This window comes from Emydura macquarii, unplaced genomic scaffold (genome assembly GCF_026122565.2).
Source record: "Emydura macquarii macquarii isolate MOO-44397 ecotype Brisbane River unplaced genomic scaffold, CSIRO-AGI_Emac_v2 contig_3134, whole genome shotgun sequence".
Lineage (NCBI taxonomy): Eukaryota > Metazoa > Chordata > Testudines > Chelidae > Emydura > Emydura macquarii.
The window spans coordinates 641,090-657,886 of NW_027133271.1; the positions used below are offsets into that span (position 1 = coordinate 641,090).

General features: G+C 49.3%; 1 protein-coding gene across 4 annotated transcripts in view; it reads right to left on the reverse strand.

Annotated features, from left to right (window-relative positions):
* The window catches only part of NCOA1 (nuclear receptor coactivator 1), an 83,193-nt gene that overhangs the window by 9,465 nt on the left and 56,931 nt on the right, over positions 1-16,797 (reverse strand). For all 4 annotated transcript variants that reach the window (XM_067531303.1, XM_067531302.1, XM_067531305.1 and 1 more), the window contains exons 10-14: positions 14,374-14,542; positions 10,368-10,682; positions 9,911-10,012; positions 6,866-7,265; positions 5,468-5,642 (exon numbers count right to left, since the gene is read on the reverse strand). In XM_067531303.1, coding sequence (XP_067387404.1) covers positions 5,468-5,642; positions 6,866-7,265; positions 9,911-10,012; positions 10,368-10,682; positions 14,374-14,542 — 1,161 coding nt within the window. The remainder of the gene's footprint in view (positions 1-5,467; positions 5,643-6,865; positions 7,266-9,910; positions 10,013-10,367; positions 10,683-14,373; positions 14,543-16,797) is intronic.

The window sequence follows — 16,797 nt, forward strand, 5'->3', positions numbered from 1 at the left end:
GCTCATTCTCCAGCCCCACCCGTGGGCCTCTCCACACCGGGGTGGGAAAAGTCTGTATTTGCCTAGGGCCCCGCGACCCACTGGTGGATCAGGAGTGACCATTTGGGAAACGCCGCTATATAGTGTTTGACATACAGCTCCTGGAAAATGTGCCAGCAATGCCCCCTAAAGAGAGGGAGGAAGGAAACGACACTATGCCGGAGTTGGACCTTTATCCAGAGCATTGTGGACCTCATCCAAAGCCCATCCAAGTCAGCTGGAGGGTTTCCATTGACTTCCAAGGGTGTGAGATCACTGCCCAGACAGCCATCCTCAGGCTGTATACTCGGTGGACAATCCAAGAGGCAGCTCAGCTCTCGCAAGAGGTGAGAGAATACCACAGTAAAATGCCCTGCTCTGGTTTGCAGTCTGAGAGCCATAACTGTATTGCTCTGCAGCACTGTAACAAACAGCCTCGGAGATTGATTAAATGCCCAAGTGCGGCCCAGCACCTTAATCAATCCGGGCAGCCGTTTATTGCTTCATATATAACAAAGAGATTGAGATTATCCCCTAATTGGAGCAACTGCACTGGAGCCGTTCTGCACTGTATCAGCCTGAAACCAAATCAATGAAGCGATTCTTCTTGTGGCCCGGCTGATTTACTAAGCAAATGAAACGAGCAGGCAGGCTTGTTTGGGATTCACGGTGGAGAACACAAAAACTAGCCATGACCCCCTAGTTCTGTGGACTCCCAGGGTACATCTGGGTTCCATCTGCCAAACTGCTCTCGCCTCTCACCAAAATGCACTTCTCACTCAAACCCAGAAACATCAGTCAACAGGTGGAGCTATCCCTCCAAATGTTTTTCTGACCGATTAAGGAGCCCTTCCGGATCAGACACTTCCTGTGGCGGTACTGTACTTCCAGACTGGGATTAAGCTGCCTCTTCACTTCCTCTTCAGCCAGCTAACAGATTGAGCTCTTTTAGTCTCCCACTGTACGGCAAGTTTTCCAGCCTTCAGCTCTCTTCAATTTTTCCAACTGCCTTTTTGCAGTGGGAACACCAGAACGGGAGGCAGTATTCCAGCAGGGGTCTCCCCAGACACATCCAGAGGTAATATCCTCTCCCTAGCCCTGCTCCGTGTTCCCTGTGAATTGCTGGGCCCCTCGATCCCATTTCCTCCCTATGCTTGTCTTGTGTCATGCCTCAGATTTAGATTGTTGCTCTTTGGAGCAGCAACCACGTCTTCTAATGTCCTGTGTTGCTGGAAAATAATAAACAACAACAATATGGTTGTAAAAGGTTACTGGGCCGAGTGCCTTGGGGTGCATGGCCCGTCCCATTATGGGCCCTTTAACAGCAGACTCTGGGAAAGGCAGTTCCACAGCATGGACTGAGAATCCAGAGCTCATGTGGCCAGGGAGTGAGCCTTTGGGAACGATTTAAGCCTGAGCTCCACAGACGGGAGACAAGGGCTGAGGGGCTGCTAGATGTTTTGAGTTGCCTTGCTCTGTTTCGGAACAAAGGACATGAAGTGATCTGTTGGAGTTTATGCATTCACTGGGATGCACAACCAGGGGAATCTCGAGGAGGAGCAAAGAGGTTATTTTATCACTATTTGGCACTAGTGCAACCATTGCTGGAATCCTGCGTCCTGGTCTGGTGCCCATAATTCAAGAAGATTGTTAATAAATTGGAGTGTGTTCAGAGAAGAGCCATGAGAAAACATCTCTTACAGAGACAGACTCATGGAGCTCAATGTACGTAGCTTAAGAAAAGTTCAGGGGTGACTTGATGACAATCTATAAATATCTATACGGGGAGCAAATATATAATAAAGGTCTCTTCAGTTTAGCAGAGAAAAGTATAACATGATCCAATGGCAGGAAGTTGAAGCTAGACAAATTCAGATGGCAGGTAAGGCATCAATTTTTAACAATGAAGGTAATTAACCATTGGATCAATTTACCAAGGGTTGTGGTGACAATTTTTCAATCCAGATTGGATGTCTGTCTAAAAGCTCTGCTCTAGGAATTGTTGTGGGGAAGTTCTCTGGCTGTGTGATACGGGGAGGGTGTGTGTGTGTGTCAGACCAGATGATCACAATGGTCCCTTCTGGCCCTGGAATCCATGAATTTATTTTTAGTTTCACCAGCTGGGGAATCTACCCTCCAGTTTACAACACTGTAACCCATTACCCAAAAAGCTAGTGCCTGAGCCACAGCCAACATGAAACACAGCAGCTTAAAAAACCCGAAGGATGGCTCATTCTGATGCTGAAATCTCTCTGCTGGCCTGGAGGATCCTGTTAGTAACCAAAAGCCCCAAAGCAGGTGAGAACCCAGCTGGGCACGCCCTCCTTTCCATCTGTGTGAAGAGGAGGTCTAGCCCCCCCCGGCACTACAATCAGGGTTTGAGTCCTGCACGTCCTTCAGGGAACATACAGCAGGAGCAAGACGCACCGAAAAGGCCCTCACTGGTCCCTGCTATCCCAACGCAGCTGCTGAGTGGTGCAAAGTGTCCAGTTGTTATGACGTGCTGTCACTATCAAAGTCTTTGGAGTGATTGCTGGGCGGGAGAGGCAAGGTCGATGGAAGCCAGGGACACTGTGTTACCTGAAGGCAATGGAGGGAGATGGACAATATCTTCCTTGCCCCCATCACCACATTGATGCCCCCCCACCATAAGTACTTAGCTCTTTCATGTCATACACAGCATCATCGAGATGCAGTACAGGCATTAGCTGACCCTACTGCATACGTATGCAGGTCATACCATACAAGACAGATTTCCTATTGGTCCTCACGGGTTATGTTGCCTTCATGGTCAGAGTTTGTGTTATTCTAGAATGAGAACCATGACCAACCAAAACCGAGACAGGACATTTCTTGATTTACAGGCATTTCTAGGGGGCTTGGCACTGCAGTGTCTGAAGTGCAACAGGGAAATAGGACAAAGAAGGGAAATCCCCAGGTTTAAACACTAGTGAAACATACTCATGTTCCCCATGTGTCACAGCACAATCTGCCCTTGCCTGTGTGATCCGAGAGAAACTTGTTATAACTGTCTTTTAGTCTAATTATCCACCAGGTTTAACCCATGGTTCACGGGGGCGTTTCTATCCAGATGGGCAAGACCACCACAGTGCAGATGGGCCACAACCATGCTTCCAAACGGTATTTAGAAATGGTTATTTCTGTAGCGTAGCCGGGGGGGAAAGAGGCTGTGAGAAATACACACTACACGGGGCACAAATACACGGATTCGCACACTGTGTCTACCTGGGGATTTGCACAGTTCAGCAACTGGTGGCCAGGAGCCAGCACAAACCCTAAGTGCAGGCAAGCAAGCAAAGCCACAATTGAAGTTTGTCTATTTCAAGCAGGGGGAAATGGAACTGGTGTGTATCCTTGCTTTTCCTGTCTACACCTGGGGTTTGCACTGGTGCAGGTCTGTCAACTGCTCCTACCAATGGCTGGATAGCTGGTAGAGACAAAGCCAGAGAAAACAAAAGCCCTGTTTAAAGACCTGACTCTTACCCACTGACTGCCCTCCCAGCCAGTCTAAACCAATCTGATCACAAAGTGCCCAGTGCCTAGCTAGCCAAGCACCATTAGTGCATAATGGCAAACCTACACCAGGTTAAAAAATGTCCAACTCCAAGCAAGTACCAGATGTAATAAAAACCAGTGCATATAAAAAGCCATTCAATGAGGAACAGACCTTGCTTGCTTTCTCAGAACCGGAAGGAATTCTGCAATAGTTTATAAGCACAGGGACCCTAGAAATTAGAAACATGGCCGGCAACAAAGGACTGCAGAGAAACCTACTGGGACAAAGTTCAAGCAGCACTGAAGACAAAGATGACCCCCACAAAAACACGGGAAAGTGCTTTGCAGACTAGAACTCCCACAGCATCCACGGTGCCATGTGAGTCTTGGAAACATTTGCCCCAGTTTATACTGTACCAAGCATTTACCCAGTGCGATAAACCTGGCTGAGGATAGAGCATGGAAAACAAGAAAGGACATTATTGAAGGAGTCCTAGCTGGACTACAGTTCTGCTCAGAAACAAAGCAAAGCCCTTGTCCATACAGTACAAGGCACCGTGCAGTTATTCATTCTAATTCCTCTCCTGACAATCTGACCCATTTCCTTTCCTGTTCTAGGGACTGAGGCAACTTTCCATCAAAGGGCAAGTCGGACTGATACTGCATTAACCCAAGCAGCTGTGTTTTCTGGGCTCCCCTGCACCATCAGAATTAGCACAACAACTTTATGCTGGAGCTGTTAGTCCAGTGAAAGGACAGCCCGTTCCAAAGGAATATGGCCAAGCTGCAAAGTCAATTCATACACTAGTAGCTTTTTATCTCTGGAGATCTGAGGTCAAAGCCTTGCTAAGACAGTAGGAATAGGAGTCGGTGATTTCTTACACTAGTCAGCTTCTGTCATGGATTGGCAGGTCTCTTCTCAAAGACACCCAGCACCAAAATAGCAGGGGGGTTGCAGATCAGGACTATAGTATATCTCTGAGCGAGGCAGCTGGCCAGAAGCAGGGGAGTTGGAGGGGTGGGAAAGCAGAGGAGGGAGAATGGGCTGCAGGTTTGGACTGAGGTGTGTTGGCAGAGTTAATGCTTGCCCAAGTCCTTTGCTTTCACGAAGACTTAATTAAATCACGTATTTAATTAAAGCAAAAGAATTGCTTGGTGGGCTATGGAATGCATGTGCTCGTTTAGAAAACCAATTTGCTGTGGGCTTCTGCCAATCTGATGATCCAAGGGCAAAATACAAACATATAAAAGTCTAAGGGGAAGCTCATGGCGTGTGAATGCTGACTGGGACTGGCACACAGCCTGGTATCCACCTACTCAGGTAGCCCCGAGCACTGTAGGCGGTGCCAGCCTATATGAAGTATCTATAAAGCATCTATCACTGTGGTGTCTTCTCAGTGGTATCTCCCCGACCTGTGTCTCAGCTCTCAAAAGCCCCAGCGTGGATTACTCCACTCATAAACTGGAGAGAGGTCACTGCTTTTATAAGCAAGACAGATTTTGGTTTTTTACAATGTAATTATACAGTTGAAGTTCACGGCAGGATGGGTGTTCTACAAGCAACCTAACATGTGAACCCACAAGGTGAGTGGTTAGGAGATGGGCGGGCGTATCACACTGACTTTGTGCATGTGTGATGACCATGTCTCCCTCTAGCGTTTGGGCCCAGCAACAACCGCAATCTATTACAAACTCACAGCTAAAAGAGCTCTGCTGTAAATCAGGTGGCTGAAGCCTGTGGTTGTGTGTTCGATCCCCTGATGACTGTGACGTCAATATCCACGTAGCCATGTTTTGTTAACCTTGGTCCCTGGTGCTTCCAGACCAGTTGGGGGCAGGAGACAGACCTCAGCAGTTATTGCTCCAGGAGTGTGGGAGGCTATATTATCCTACCCTCTGTGCGTACGTTACTCTGATCGTAGGTTAGACTTACTTATTATTCCCCATTGTTCCTTGCTGCCAAGTCTTCATGTCTGGGGACTGATACCCAGGGGTCGGTGGAGCTGGCTGGAGCATGGGGCTCTGCGAAGGAGGAATCTGCGGCGACATCAAAGGGCTGCTGGGGCTGAGTGACGGAGCGAATGCAGGCTCACTTTGCTGACCCATGCCTGGGAACAATACACAGACTGCTTCACTGCAGACGACCACACCATTACTTAACAAGCTCGTTCTTGATCCCTTGGGACCCGGTTCTGCCACCTTTGCTCACACAGAGTATTATCTTACTCCCCCAGTAGCACCTGGGCGTCTTGTCAGGATTTCCCCCTCTTATGCAGGTGCTGGAGTTAAACCTGAAGCATCAGCCTGGACTTTTGATCTTAGGCCCCTTCCCTACCCCACTTTTTTGTTGCTATAGTATTATTCAGTATAGCATTTTATAGCCAAATGGTGGGGAAAAAACCCAGAAGTTGCTTGCCATAAACAGAAGGGGATTAGTTGAGAACACAGCTGCATGGCGAAGTAGCTGAAGTAACTGTACTAGAGAACAAGACATTGTCATTGTTGGCTTTGCAGAACTATTTTAGTTGGTTACCAAAGCCGCAATAGCTCTGGGGTAATTGTCTCTCTTGATTAATTATAGAAACCAGATATACCTTGCCAGATTCAAACTGAATTCTTTCTGAATTACGAAAAAGTGTAATACCAGATTGAGCAGGTGCAGTACAAAGATGTCCATCTGCAGCCAATTCTGGACAAACTCACTTATTTAATCTGAGCCACCCACAATCTGTACACAGGAAATAATCTCCATCTGCAGCTGATTTCAGATACCTCATCAGAACATGCACAAGGATTTGGCCATTTTTAGACTTTTTTTTTTAAAGGGAAATGAAATCATTTACCCGAATGGTATCGACTTCCAGAGATCTCGACTTTGTATGAGGGGAACATTTGGAACATGAAGCCTGAAGACTGGCGTACCTTCCCCGAACTTGCAATAAGCACACTGAGATCCTCAAGTGAATGGCACTAATGAAATGCAAAGGAAGCATGCTCCAGTGGACACGGCTGGACTGGCAGTCAGCAGAACTGGACAGCAAACTGGGCAAGTCACATCAGCTCTCAGTGCCTCAGTTTCCCCATGTGTGATCCCTACCCGCCTCTGTAAAGCTCTTGGAGATCAGCGAATGAAAAGCCCTATATAATTATTACCTGCATTTCCTCCACTTGGAGCTAAGGGTACACATGGAAGTCATTACGTTGGCCATGCAGTATCTTTGTTTGCTTGCATCATTTGTTCCTCCCACTCAAACCCCATATTTAAAGCATCACATGACGAAGCAGACACTGAAAGCAGACGCCACTTCAAGGGGCCCAGCCAAAGACGTACCTGACCCCGAGTACTGGAAGATGTTCTGCTGCATCGAAGGGGTCATCCCAGCGCCAAACTGCCCTCCAACGTTCCCCATCATCCCTCTGTTCACCATGCTGTTGCGACTGGCCAGCGCTGCCTCAGGGTTGGATGCCAGCTGCGAAAACGGGCTGGTGGAGGTGGGGGGGTTTCCTGGATTCGTACCGTAGTTGGGGGGATAGGGGAACTGCTGCGGGGGTGCCTGGGGGAGGCGAGCTGCCCCCATCTGCACTGGGAGTCCAGCCGAGGGAGGAAGGTTGTTCCCGAAGCTCTGCTGTCTCATTAATATGGCTCGCTGCTGCATTAGCTGCCTCTGCCGATGCTGCTGGCTATACAGCTCTCGCTGGCGCTGGGCCAGCATCTGTGCATTCAGAGGTGGCTGCAGAGGAAGAGGTAGGTGTTAAAGTTATGATAATTCTGCCCCGTCAGGGCAATTGTACCATACGAGGGACGGACGGACAATGACCTTTCAGGCTGCCTGTGGTGTCAATCATCATTTTGCAAGGAAAGCTAAAAATCCCAAAGAACAATTGGGGAAGCTCTGTAAATCTGCCAGTTCATGCAGATCAAAGGCAGAGCAGATTGGAAATATTAAAAAGCGGCCTCTGTACATGCTAGTTCCTGTCACTGAATGGAAAATCTCACATGCTCAGCCCATAAAAGCTTGAGAGACCCTGGAGAGTTGGGATTTGGAACACATGTTCTCAGCCCGGCAACAAACAGGAGACCCTTGCGAGGGGCTCCCCACTGCGGGGGCAGCTACTGGCAAAAATTTCAGCTTTGTCATTTCATGCAGCTGTGAACGAGAAAAACGCCTGTCCAAAGACAACCATTTGTTGCAGCTCCAGCTTCCCTCCCGCTCCCACAACCTTGCCTTCAACAACAGTTGTTGCTGGACTCCCTCAGCACAATCACTCACGTCACACTGCTCCCTGCACACTGGGCAGTCTCCCTCCTCCAGCCATCCTGAGCTCTCCTCCCGATCCCTTCTTTGCGCCTGGCCCCCTCGGCCACCTGTCCCTGCTCTTCGTTCGCATCATCACCCTTCTGCCTCGCTGGCATCGCCATATAATCATTGCAAGGAACATTTGAAAATCCCTTGGTGCTCTGGGGTGAAATTGGGGGAAGAAAGGTAGTGGCCCTCTTCCAAGCTCTGCCCACGAGTCACCAGACTGGAGCGCCTCTCGCAATGGAGTTGTGAACCTGGGGCCATGGCGGTCCTGCAGAGCCGTCACCAGGAGCTCAGGCCAGCGTCATCAGGAGCTCAGGCCAGATTTCTGCTGGGGGACATGGTGAAGCTAGACACTGCAGGAAGGACCCCCCAGGGGAGCCTGAGTGGTGGCTCCTGCAGGCCATGGATTGGCCCATGCCGGTATAGAAGCCAGGATTAAGCAAGGATGCAGACAATCTGCTCGCTTCTGCTCCAGACCTCGCCTTACTGTGAACCTTAGATTCTGGCTCCTCTCCCCGGTTCCTTCCCAGCTTCGTTCCTTGGCTCCTTTCTGTAACCTGGTGCCTGACCCTGACTTCCCGGTATCCTGACCCAGGCCCAGCAGAGCCTGCGGTTGTTCAGTGTGGTCACGTGGCCTGTTCAGACTCTCCCAGTTCAAACCGCTCAGTCACTTGGGATTTAATGTCAAGCCTCGTCCCCAGCCTTTCATGGGCTGAGTTTTGTCCATTCAGCTCTTCTGGGCAGGAGCCTGTTTTCCTTCCTGTTTGTGACGCGCCATGTGCATGCTCTACATCGGTCTGCCACACCAGTTCCGCAGTGACCCCAGCCGCAGTTGCCATGGACCATTTCCCTTAGCCTACTTTACAGAGTACACGCGTAGTGAGGCAGGCAGTGTGGCCTAGTGGATAGGGCACTGGAAGCTACGAGACGGATGCTAGTCCCAGCCCAGGCACTGACCTGCTCTGTGACCTTGGGCAAATCACCTCACCTTTCTGCATATCCGATTCCTACCCGCTTTGTGGATCTTGTCTATTTAGACGGTCAGCTCTCTGGAGCAGGGGCTGTGTGTCTTTCTGTGTTTGCACGGCTCCTGGCAGGATGGGGCACTAATCTTGCTACCAATAATGATAGTGAGAAATTGCATCTGCAGAGAATGCTATTTTCAAACATTCATAACTTGTTCAAATCAAACCCCATTTTCAGAGAGAGACTTAAAGGCACTTCTTGTCTGTGTGGGCTAGTTCCATGCCAAAGTTCAATTCTCTAACCCCAGCTATTTCAACTGTAAGCCTGTTCAAAACCATCTCTTCCAAGAATATTCTATAAATGATGGGGTTGTTTCCCAAATGGCTGAACCAGATTTGCTCCAAGATAATAAATATCACTGTGGAAAATTTCAGCCCACTAAGTGAAAGTTTGAAAAAGTTAGCAGCAGCTGAAAACAAAGGGTTACAATGGAAACTATTACGTAGTCTTGTCCGTAGCTATGGTGCCGGAGAGAGCTACAGAGACCTCCAAAAGTCAGCAAAACAGTTTGGAGTCTTCACAGAGAAATGACTGTCAATAGTGGCTTGGGGGTGGCAAGAAAGCACCAGCATAAACCCTCCATAGTACACAGTTACCAGAATATGGCTACACTTTCCACCTTCTACCAAGCAGATATTTATTCCCACTTTATTGGAAGTGCGGTAGAACTCCTGGAGCAAGGGCTTTGCAGGACCATTACAAAAGATGCCCTAGAGATTCAAGTATAAGAGAATGTCATCCATTACTAAGGGACCCTTCTCGATGAATTCCAAGCCAGCACCGCTCATCTCCAAGCGGCAATAAAGACTTTCCAGGTGGAAATGCTGTATTGAGACTGAAAATACCAGCCACCGTCAGCTCCACAGGAAATCCATTTGGAGCCATGTTCTACCACCCTTCCACTCAGGCTGAGTGGTACCTCGCTGCAGTTAGTTTCGCTGGAGTGGACTGAACTTATTGCTGCTACACATCAACGGTATAGGCCCGGAGTGATAAAGTACTAATTTCCGCTGGACTATAAAGGTGCCAACATTATATACCATTACCTGAGGCGTGATCTGCTGCGGCATGCCTGGCCTCATATTGATGCCGACCGGAGAGTTTGCTGCAAACTGGTTCAGGATCGCCTGCCGATTTTGGTGTAACAGCTGGAGAGGAGGAAAGCAGAAAGACCTTTCAGCTCTACACCTATTTTGTCTGGTACAGCACATCTACAGACCCTCCAACAGGAGCTGGCTTCCAGCCAACACAGACTTTGCATTAAGCCTGTTTCCTTTACATTCTCTCTGGTGTACATTCTTCTGCTGCTCTATGACAGTGGGGCATCTTAGTGACAGAGCTCGGGCTGGACCTCTGTAAGGGGAAGTGTTGTGCAAAACCAAGCGCGTGGCAGTTTACAGACTTCTGTAACCCACACAGCCCATCTGGAGGTGAAGGGGTTGACGGCTGGGCACCTCCAGCTGAGAGTTATGGATTGTCCAGAAAACCAAAGTGAATATTCACCTGCTGCTGCCCTTGTAACCGCTGCTGCAGCTGAAGTCTCAGTTGGTTGGGAGCTGTCGGAGGCCGGTTTAGAGTCTGCCGTGGCTGCATTCCCATGTTGGTGGGGAAAGCCCCTCGGGGCGGTGGGACCTGAACTGGCATGGGCCCGAAAGAAGGTTTCTGCCTGACCATGCCTGGGAAAGGGCTGGGGAGATTAGCAGTAGGAGAAGCAGAAGAATAAGGCTGGGGATACATGCCAGGCTTCTGTTCCATTAGAAGAGATGGTGTCGCTTGCTGGGGCTGGAATCTTTCAGTAAGTACTTCCAGTCCACCTCCCTGTTTAAAAAGGGGGACAAAAAGTGAGACCTTCTGAGCTCACAGAACTCCGCGCAGATTTCTACAACACAAAGCAGTTGCCATGTGCTCCACTTCTCAGAGAAGAAAACAAACCCCAGCTCAGCGGGCCCAACCCTCACTTTGCAGGCTCCTCAAGCGCACACCAGAATTGACTGTTCCGAGGATTAACCCCACTGCTGGTCCTGGCGTTTACTGCACTGATGTAGCAGACCACGCTCTGGCCTGCCCGAGTCTAGTCATTGGGAGTGGTCCAAAAAGCAACTGCAGGAGGATATTTAACACCTCCCTCCTCGGAGCCAGAGGCCTTGAAAACCTTCACGAGAAGGAAAAGGGATTTTTTGCTTGGCCGTGACCAAAGACAAAGGCCACAATTTTCAGAAGGGCTCAGCACATGCAATTGGGTCCAGATTTTCCAGGAAGCTCAGCTCCCATGGCTCTCCAGGGGCAGGAGATGCTCTGTTGTTCTCAGGAGTGGTGGTAAGGGCGATGACTGAGAACAGTGGTGGTGTGTGTGATTCTCCACGGTTCTCAATATTAGCTGAGCTGTTTGGAAAAACCCAGCCATTTATGTAGGTGCCTAAATGGGAGCACCCATCTTTGAATGCACTGTGACAGTGGGGGGTCAATTCAAGTGCAGGGGAACAGCTTGGTTTTTCCTACATTATCCTCCTACTGCAGCCTGCAAAGGGAAGCTGGCCAGAGGAAATGAAGCCTCTGATGGCTGCAGTAATCGCCTTCAAGCTGCTTTAACTTACACAGGGGGACCAGGCCAACGCACAGGCAGCTCTGACTCACGGGAACATGCCCTCAGCTGCAGTCCAGGATTGGGGTCAGTATATGCAAGTAAGCCGAATCAGACAACTCTGAGGAAGCTTACACAGGGGAAATAGGAGACACACTGTGCTGTTCTGCTTTAGCTTTACTGCACGTAGAGCAAAAGACCTGGGCCCCAGCACGAGTAAACTGCCTAAGCTTGTGGCAGTGAGTTCCACAAGTTAACTATGTGCTATGTCTAAAAACCACCTTTCACTCAATGGGGGAGGTAAACTCCACAGTGGAGAACAGCTCACCGAAAATATCCTGATTCCAGCCCTCCCTGATTAAACTGGGGGGGTGTGTGTGTGTGTTAACTCGAGCACTTCACCTGACCACGACACCCTGTCTGATGCAGCAGAGAAGTGGTCTTAGACATAACCAGTTACCATGTTAGGAGCCCTATCCCATCAGGTGCTTGAAATCCATCTGCAACCTTCAGCATCAGGTCTGAGTTGGGGGGGAACTAACTCAGAGGTTTTGCTGCTCTCTAAGGGTGTATCTTCACTACGGCATTAACTCAGGTGATGGGCACCTTGGTGGGAGCCGCCAGACTGTCTGCCATGCCATACCTGAATTACTGCACCCTTTCTGGTGCTGCATTTACCCGTGTGTGTCGCTAGGAGAGCTGGGAGCAATCCCACGGCTCTGTTCTGCAATTAGCTGAGCCACTCTGGGATTCTTTCCTAGTGGGAGAACTCGTCTGTCTTTCTAGGCACATGGGGGGAATTACAGGGAAGCGCAGAAGGACTGCACCCTCCACCCAGCCGTGCCAGCACCATTAAACTCAGCTAAGGAGGTTTTGTTTGTGGAGAGGAGGTGGGCTAGTGAACAACACCCATGTAAGAGCCCAGGTAACTCGTCAGTGAAGACATACCCAAAGGCTGGAGTATCCTGAGAGTTGGTTGCAAGTGGGTCTGAAATACTTGGACCTAAATAGAAACAACTTGAAAGCAAGAGTAAGGGTAAATCCGAACAAGGTACCCCAGGAAACACAAGCTCATTTAGGAGGAAGGAATACGTTTAAGGGGAGAGTATCAAAATGAGCTGCTTCTCAAAGATGCCTGAATTCTGAATGTTGTCCCCATAAATATTTCCTGGACATATTTTGTAGCATTACATAAAGCTATTGCAAAGCTTCATCTGGAGCCCTGGAAAAAGCCCAAGACTGATACTAAAGAACCGACACTTGGTGGGGAGTAAAGCTGGATTTCAATTCCAAACATGAGATAATGCTCCAAGCCTTAGACTATTAGACATGGAATTTGCTGGCTCAAGAGGTAAAATGACTGGCATCCTCGCCTAACTCTGGGCCCCATGCTCTGTGTTCCAAGGCAGCTTACTTCAGTATTTCAGAGAGAAAGTCAAACGCCTACTACCCTGACCAAGTAAAGCACTGGAAGTTAGCTGCTGTGGTTATGACTGTTAGGTGGCCTGTATGAAATGAGTTTGGTAGATCGTATTCAGGTCCTCGTAGAGAGGGGACCATGGTACAAAAACCACCATGCCACAACTGGCATCTTTAACGGCGGCCTCAGCAGAGGAACCAGTGATTGAATGTGCCAGAAAGACTGACCTCCCCCGCTCAGACCTACACTTTTAAAATCAGCCAGTGATTTTGGGTGCCCAAGCTGAGATGCCTTAAAAGGGGCCTGCTATTGAGAGGGCAGACGCTCGGCATCTTCTGAAAACCAGCTGCCCTTTAAAGTGTTTCAGGTTGACACCCCAAATCATTAGTCGCTTATGAAAATCTAGGCTTGTCTCTAGGTAAGGCCAAGGCATAATGATTGGACAATATAAAGAAGTTGCATGGTTACTGTGTGGTTGTTCTATGGAGGCTCAGTCCGCCAATGGCAGACGTCCCCTTCAGTTCAATGATAAAGGAGCAGGTCCTGGAAGAGGAGAGGAATTCACTTTCTAGGGCTCCCTTTCTAGGTCTATTCCAAGAGCACTAAAATTAATGACAGATTTTTGGTACTAAATTTTTTTGGAAACAAACAGTTGTGTGTAAGTATTGTCTGAACTGAAAAAGTAAATTATTATAAAACTACCCTACGTGAACTATTTCATTACTTCTATGTCTCTGTTCTTTGTATCTTTCTGACCATCAGAATTTCTTCAAGTGGTGTTGTTTTTCATTGTTTATGAAAACCCAGCTTGTTCTCGGAGGTCCAGATCCTGCCGTTGGATCTGCGTGCACCCAGGCAGAACCCCACTGGGATTAAGCTCAGTTTGTGTAGCTCCAACGCAGGATCTGGGCCACAGCATGCACTGCACAATGGCAATATTGGAACAAACAAACAAACATGAGCCTGTGGTTAAACTGGAGACAGGGGCTGCTGCAACGAATGCCAGGCTTGGTGGTAAAGGCTGTGCATTTTCGTACCAGCAAGGCTGTTCGGCATGTACTCTGCAGCATAATTAAGGCTCTGGAATCTTTATTTGTGAGATTCCAGCTGGAGTTCTCTTCTGCACTCCAACCCCAAAGTAATATGGTGAGGCATGAAAGCCTGCCAACTTCCCTCACTTCCCACTTCAGGAGCTGTTCAAGGATAAACACGTTCAGCCATCTCTGAGAGGCTGACGTTTCCCATGGGGGATCACATTTTAAAAGTCGGGAGCACAATATTATATTTCATGGGGCTATTTTCCAACTTTTTGGTAGAGTGCACTGGAAAATGCCATGGTATTAAGTATCCTCTTTGAACCTAATGTGCTCTTTTGTTCCCATCCACATCTGGCAAGCAACACCAGATGTTGGAAGCCCTCCTTTGCACCCATCATTAGGCCTCAGCATCTGGCCACATACATAGTCGTCTACCAGCCCCAGCACTCCCCCAAATATATCACTTGCTACCTGGACCAATTTGTCAATCCCGAGAGCGCGATCCAATTCCGCTAACTCCGTTTCATCTTTGCCACTCAGGAAGGACACAAGCTGCTCGAGGAGGGCTTTCTCGTCATTCCGGCCCTCCGGCGTGGTGGGCGGGCATAGGAGTTCGTCGAGCTGGGAAGTGATGCACTGGCTGTACAGACAACAAGGCAAATGGAGACGTTAAGTGCAGAAAACAGCTCTGCATTTCAGCTATAAGGACCTCAAATGGGAGAACTGCTTCTGCAGGGTTACGCTGGCTGACAAGCTCACTGGGTGCGGGGTCCTTGCTAACGCACTCTCTGATCTAGCAAGCAACCCACAGTGGTGTTTGGAATGCACCCAGGGTGAATTTCACCCCTACGCAAGGTTTAGGCATCACTTCAGACTATTGCTGGATCTGTGTATGCAGGGCTGAATTTCGCCCCCCATGTAGTAAGGACAGAGCCTCAATGAGGTTCTTCGCAAACCTTCCTGATTTTTCCAGGTTTTGCGCCTGCAAACCTCCTGTTAGCTGGGAAAGACACCGGGTGTTCAGTACAGAGAAGCCTTTGGAAACACAAAGCCAGAGAGGTTTGGGAAAAGTGAGAACAGCTGGAACTAAAGCTGCTGAAGGCAAAGGGAACCTTTTAGGCACAAAAATAAAAAGCCTGAAGAACTCTCCCCCCCCTCTCTCAATATTCTTGGGGAATAAGGTTAATATGTAACGAGAGATGTTCCAATGACGTGACTAATTGGCGTCAATGGGGTTTGCTGGGCCTGATACAATAAAAGGAGCCATGGCACATCACGCTTCAAGCAAAGCACAAAGGAGAGAACTTAAACGTGCCAGCAGTTCCCAAGGAGTAGACATGTTTATCCTGTTAGCGCCAGATGAGGACCAGATGTAGAGTGAGTAACTGAAACCAATGTGATCAGGACCAGTGCAGCCAAGACACAGTTTAATCCAGGGAAAGAAATATAAGGCACTGGAATTTCTTCGGCTGTGATACAGGAGCAGAGGAGGAAGGGGAGGGAGAGATGAAGAACGGGGCTCGCTTCAGTCTATAATGAAGATTCCTGCTGCTTGTAGCTTTGTATCAAACCAAATGTGTGTGTGTGAACGCGACAGCTGCCCTTCTAGCTGCACTGGCTCCTGTACGCATGAACACGCCATCATTCCACGGGAAGAGCACCACATTCAGAAGAAAGGGCTGGACTCTGGGTCAAATTGTGGGCTGAAGGCCCTTGATCCACATCGGAGACTCCACTAGGCTTATTTATTCCTTCTCGGCAGCAACTCTCAATCTGCCCGTCGAGGGCTTCGCTCCTGTCCCGACCACGTTCGACCCACTAGAACAGGCACTAAATGCTGACCTGGCAGTGACCTCATTAGGCCTCTGTGCTGCTGCTCCAGTCGGATTAGCACAGGCAGGGAGTTCACCCGCTGCCTCACTGCAGCCAGGGGGACGAGAAACCTTTTTTTTTTTTTTAATGGAAAGCTTCGATTCTGCACAACTGGAGTACGCCAGGTGGGCCTCGTAAATACATCATGCAGGCCAGATGCGTTCTGCAGGCGCTATGTCGGACACCCTGTGCTATAGCTTCTATGCAGTACAGTGGTGCCCTGAGGCTCCCGTTAATCTCAGGACTCCATTGTGCTGGGCACGGTACAAACCCAGAGAGGCAGTCCCTGCCCCGGAGAGCTTACAGCAGTGCTTCCCAACCTGTGGCCCACGGGGTCTTTCAAAGTGGCTGCTGCTCCCCTCCCGCTGGCTGCAGAAGGGAGCTGCTGCCTAAGGACCCAGCCAGAGCACGTTGCCGCAGGGCTACATGTCCAGCGCTGGCTCCTTGCTGCAGCCAAGCAGATGGGAGATCAGCGCTCCCCTCCCCCTGGCTGTTGCAGGGAGCACGGCAAAACCCTGGGTCCATCGGTGCTGGGGTCCTTGTTGGAGCCAGAGGGAGGGGAGATCAATGCTCCAGCAGAGCGCTAAGCGACTCTAAAAATCAGCGCCTTATGGTCTGGCCTTCACTTAGCAGGCTATCCACCACGACTCAGCTGCCAGGCCACATGCTACAGTGTGCAGTGACAGTCACTCCTCTACACCAGTGCTTTGTGTGTGTGTGAGACACACACTGTGAGTCATCTGTAGGTGTAAAATAGTGACTGTAAAAATGAGCACAGTAGCATCAAAATGCTTCCTTTAAATAGGTAGTGCTTTGTAGTCCTTAATGGTGTGTATGTCAAGACATTTTTTATCAGTTGATGGTCACCCATCAGGGTTGTAGAAGTGATATTTGTGGCCCTCAAGTCAAAAAAGGTTGGGAACACAGGCTCAGTCTTGTATCCCCATTTCAACCAGGGGAAAGGGACAAAGGTAATAAGCGACTCATCCAAGGTCACTCAGGGAGTCTGGCAACTAAACCTGG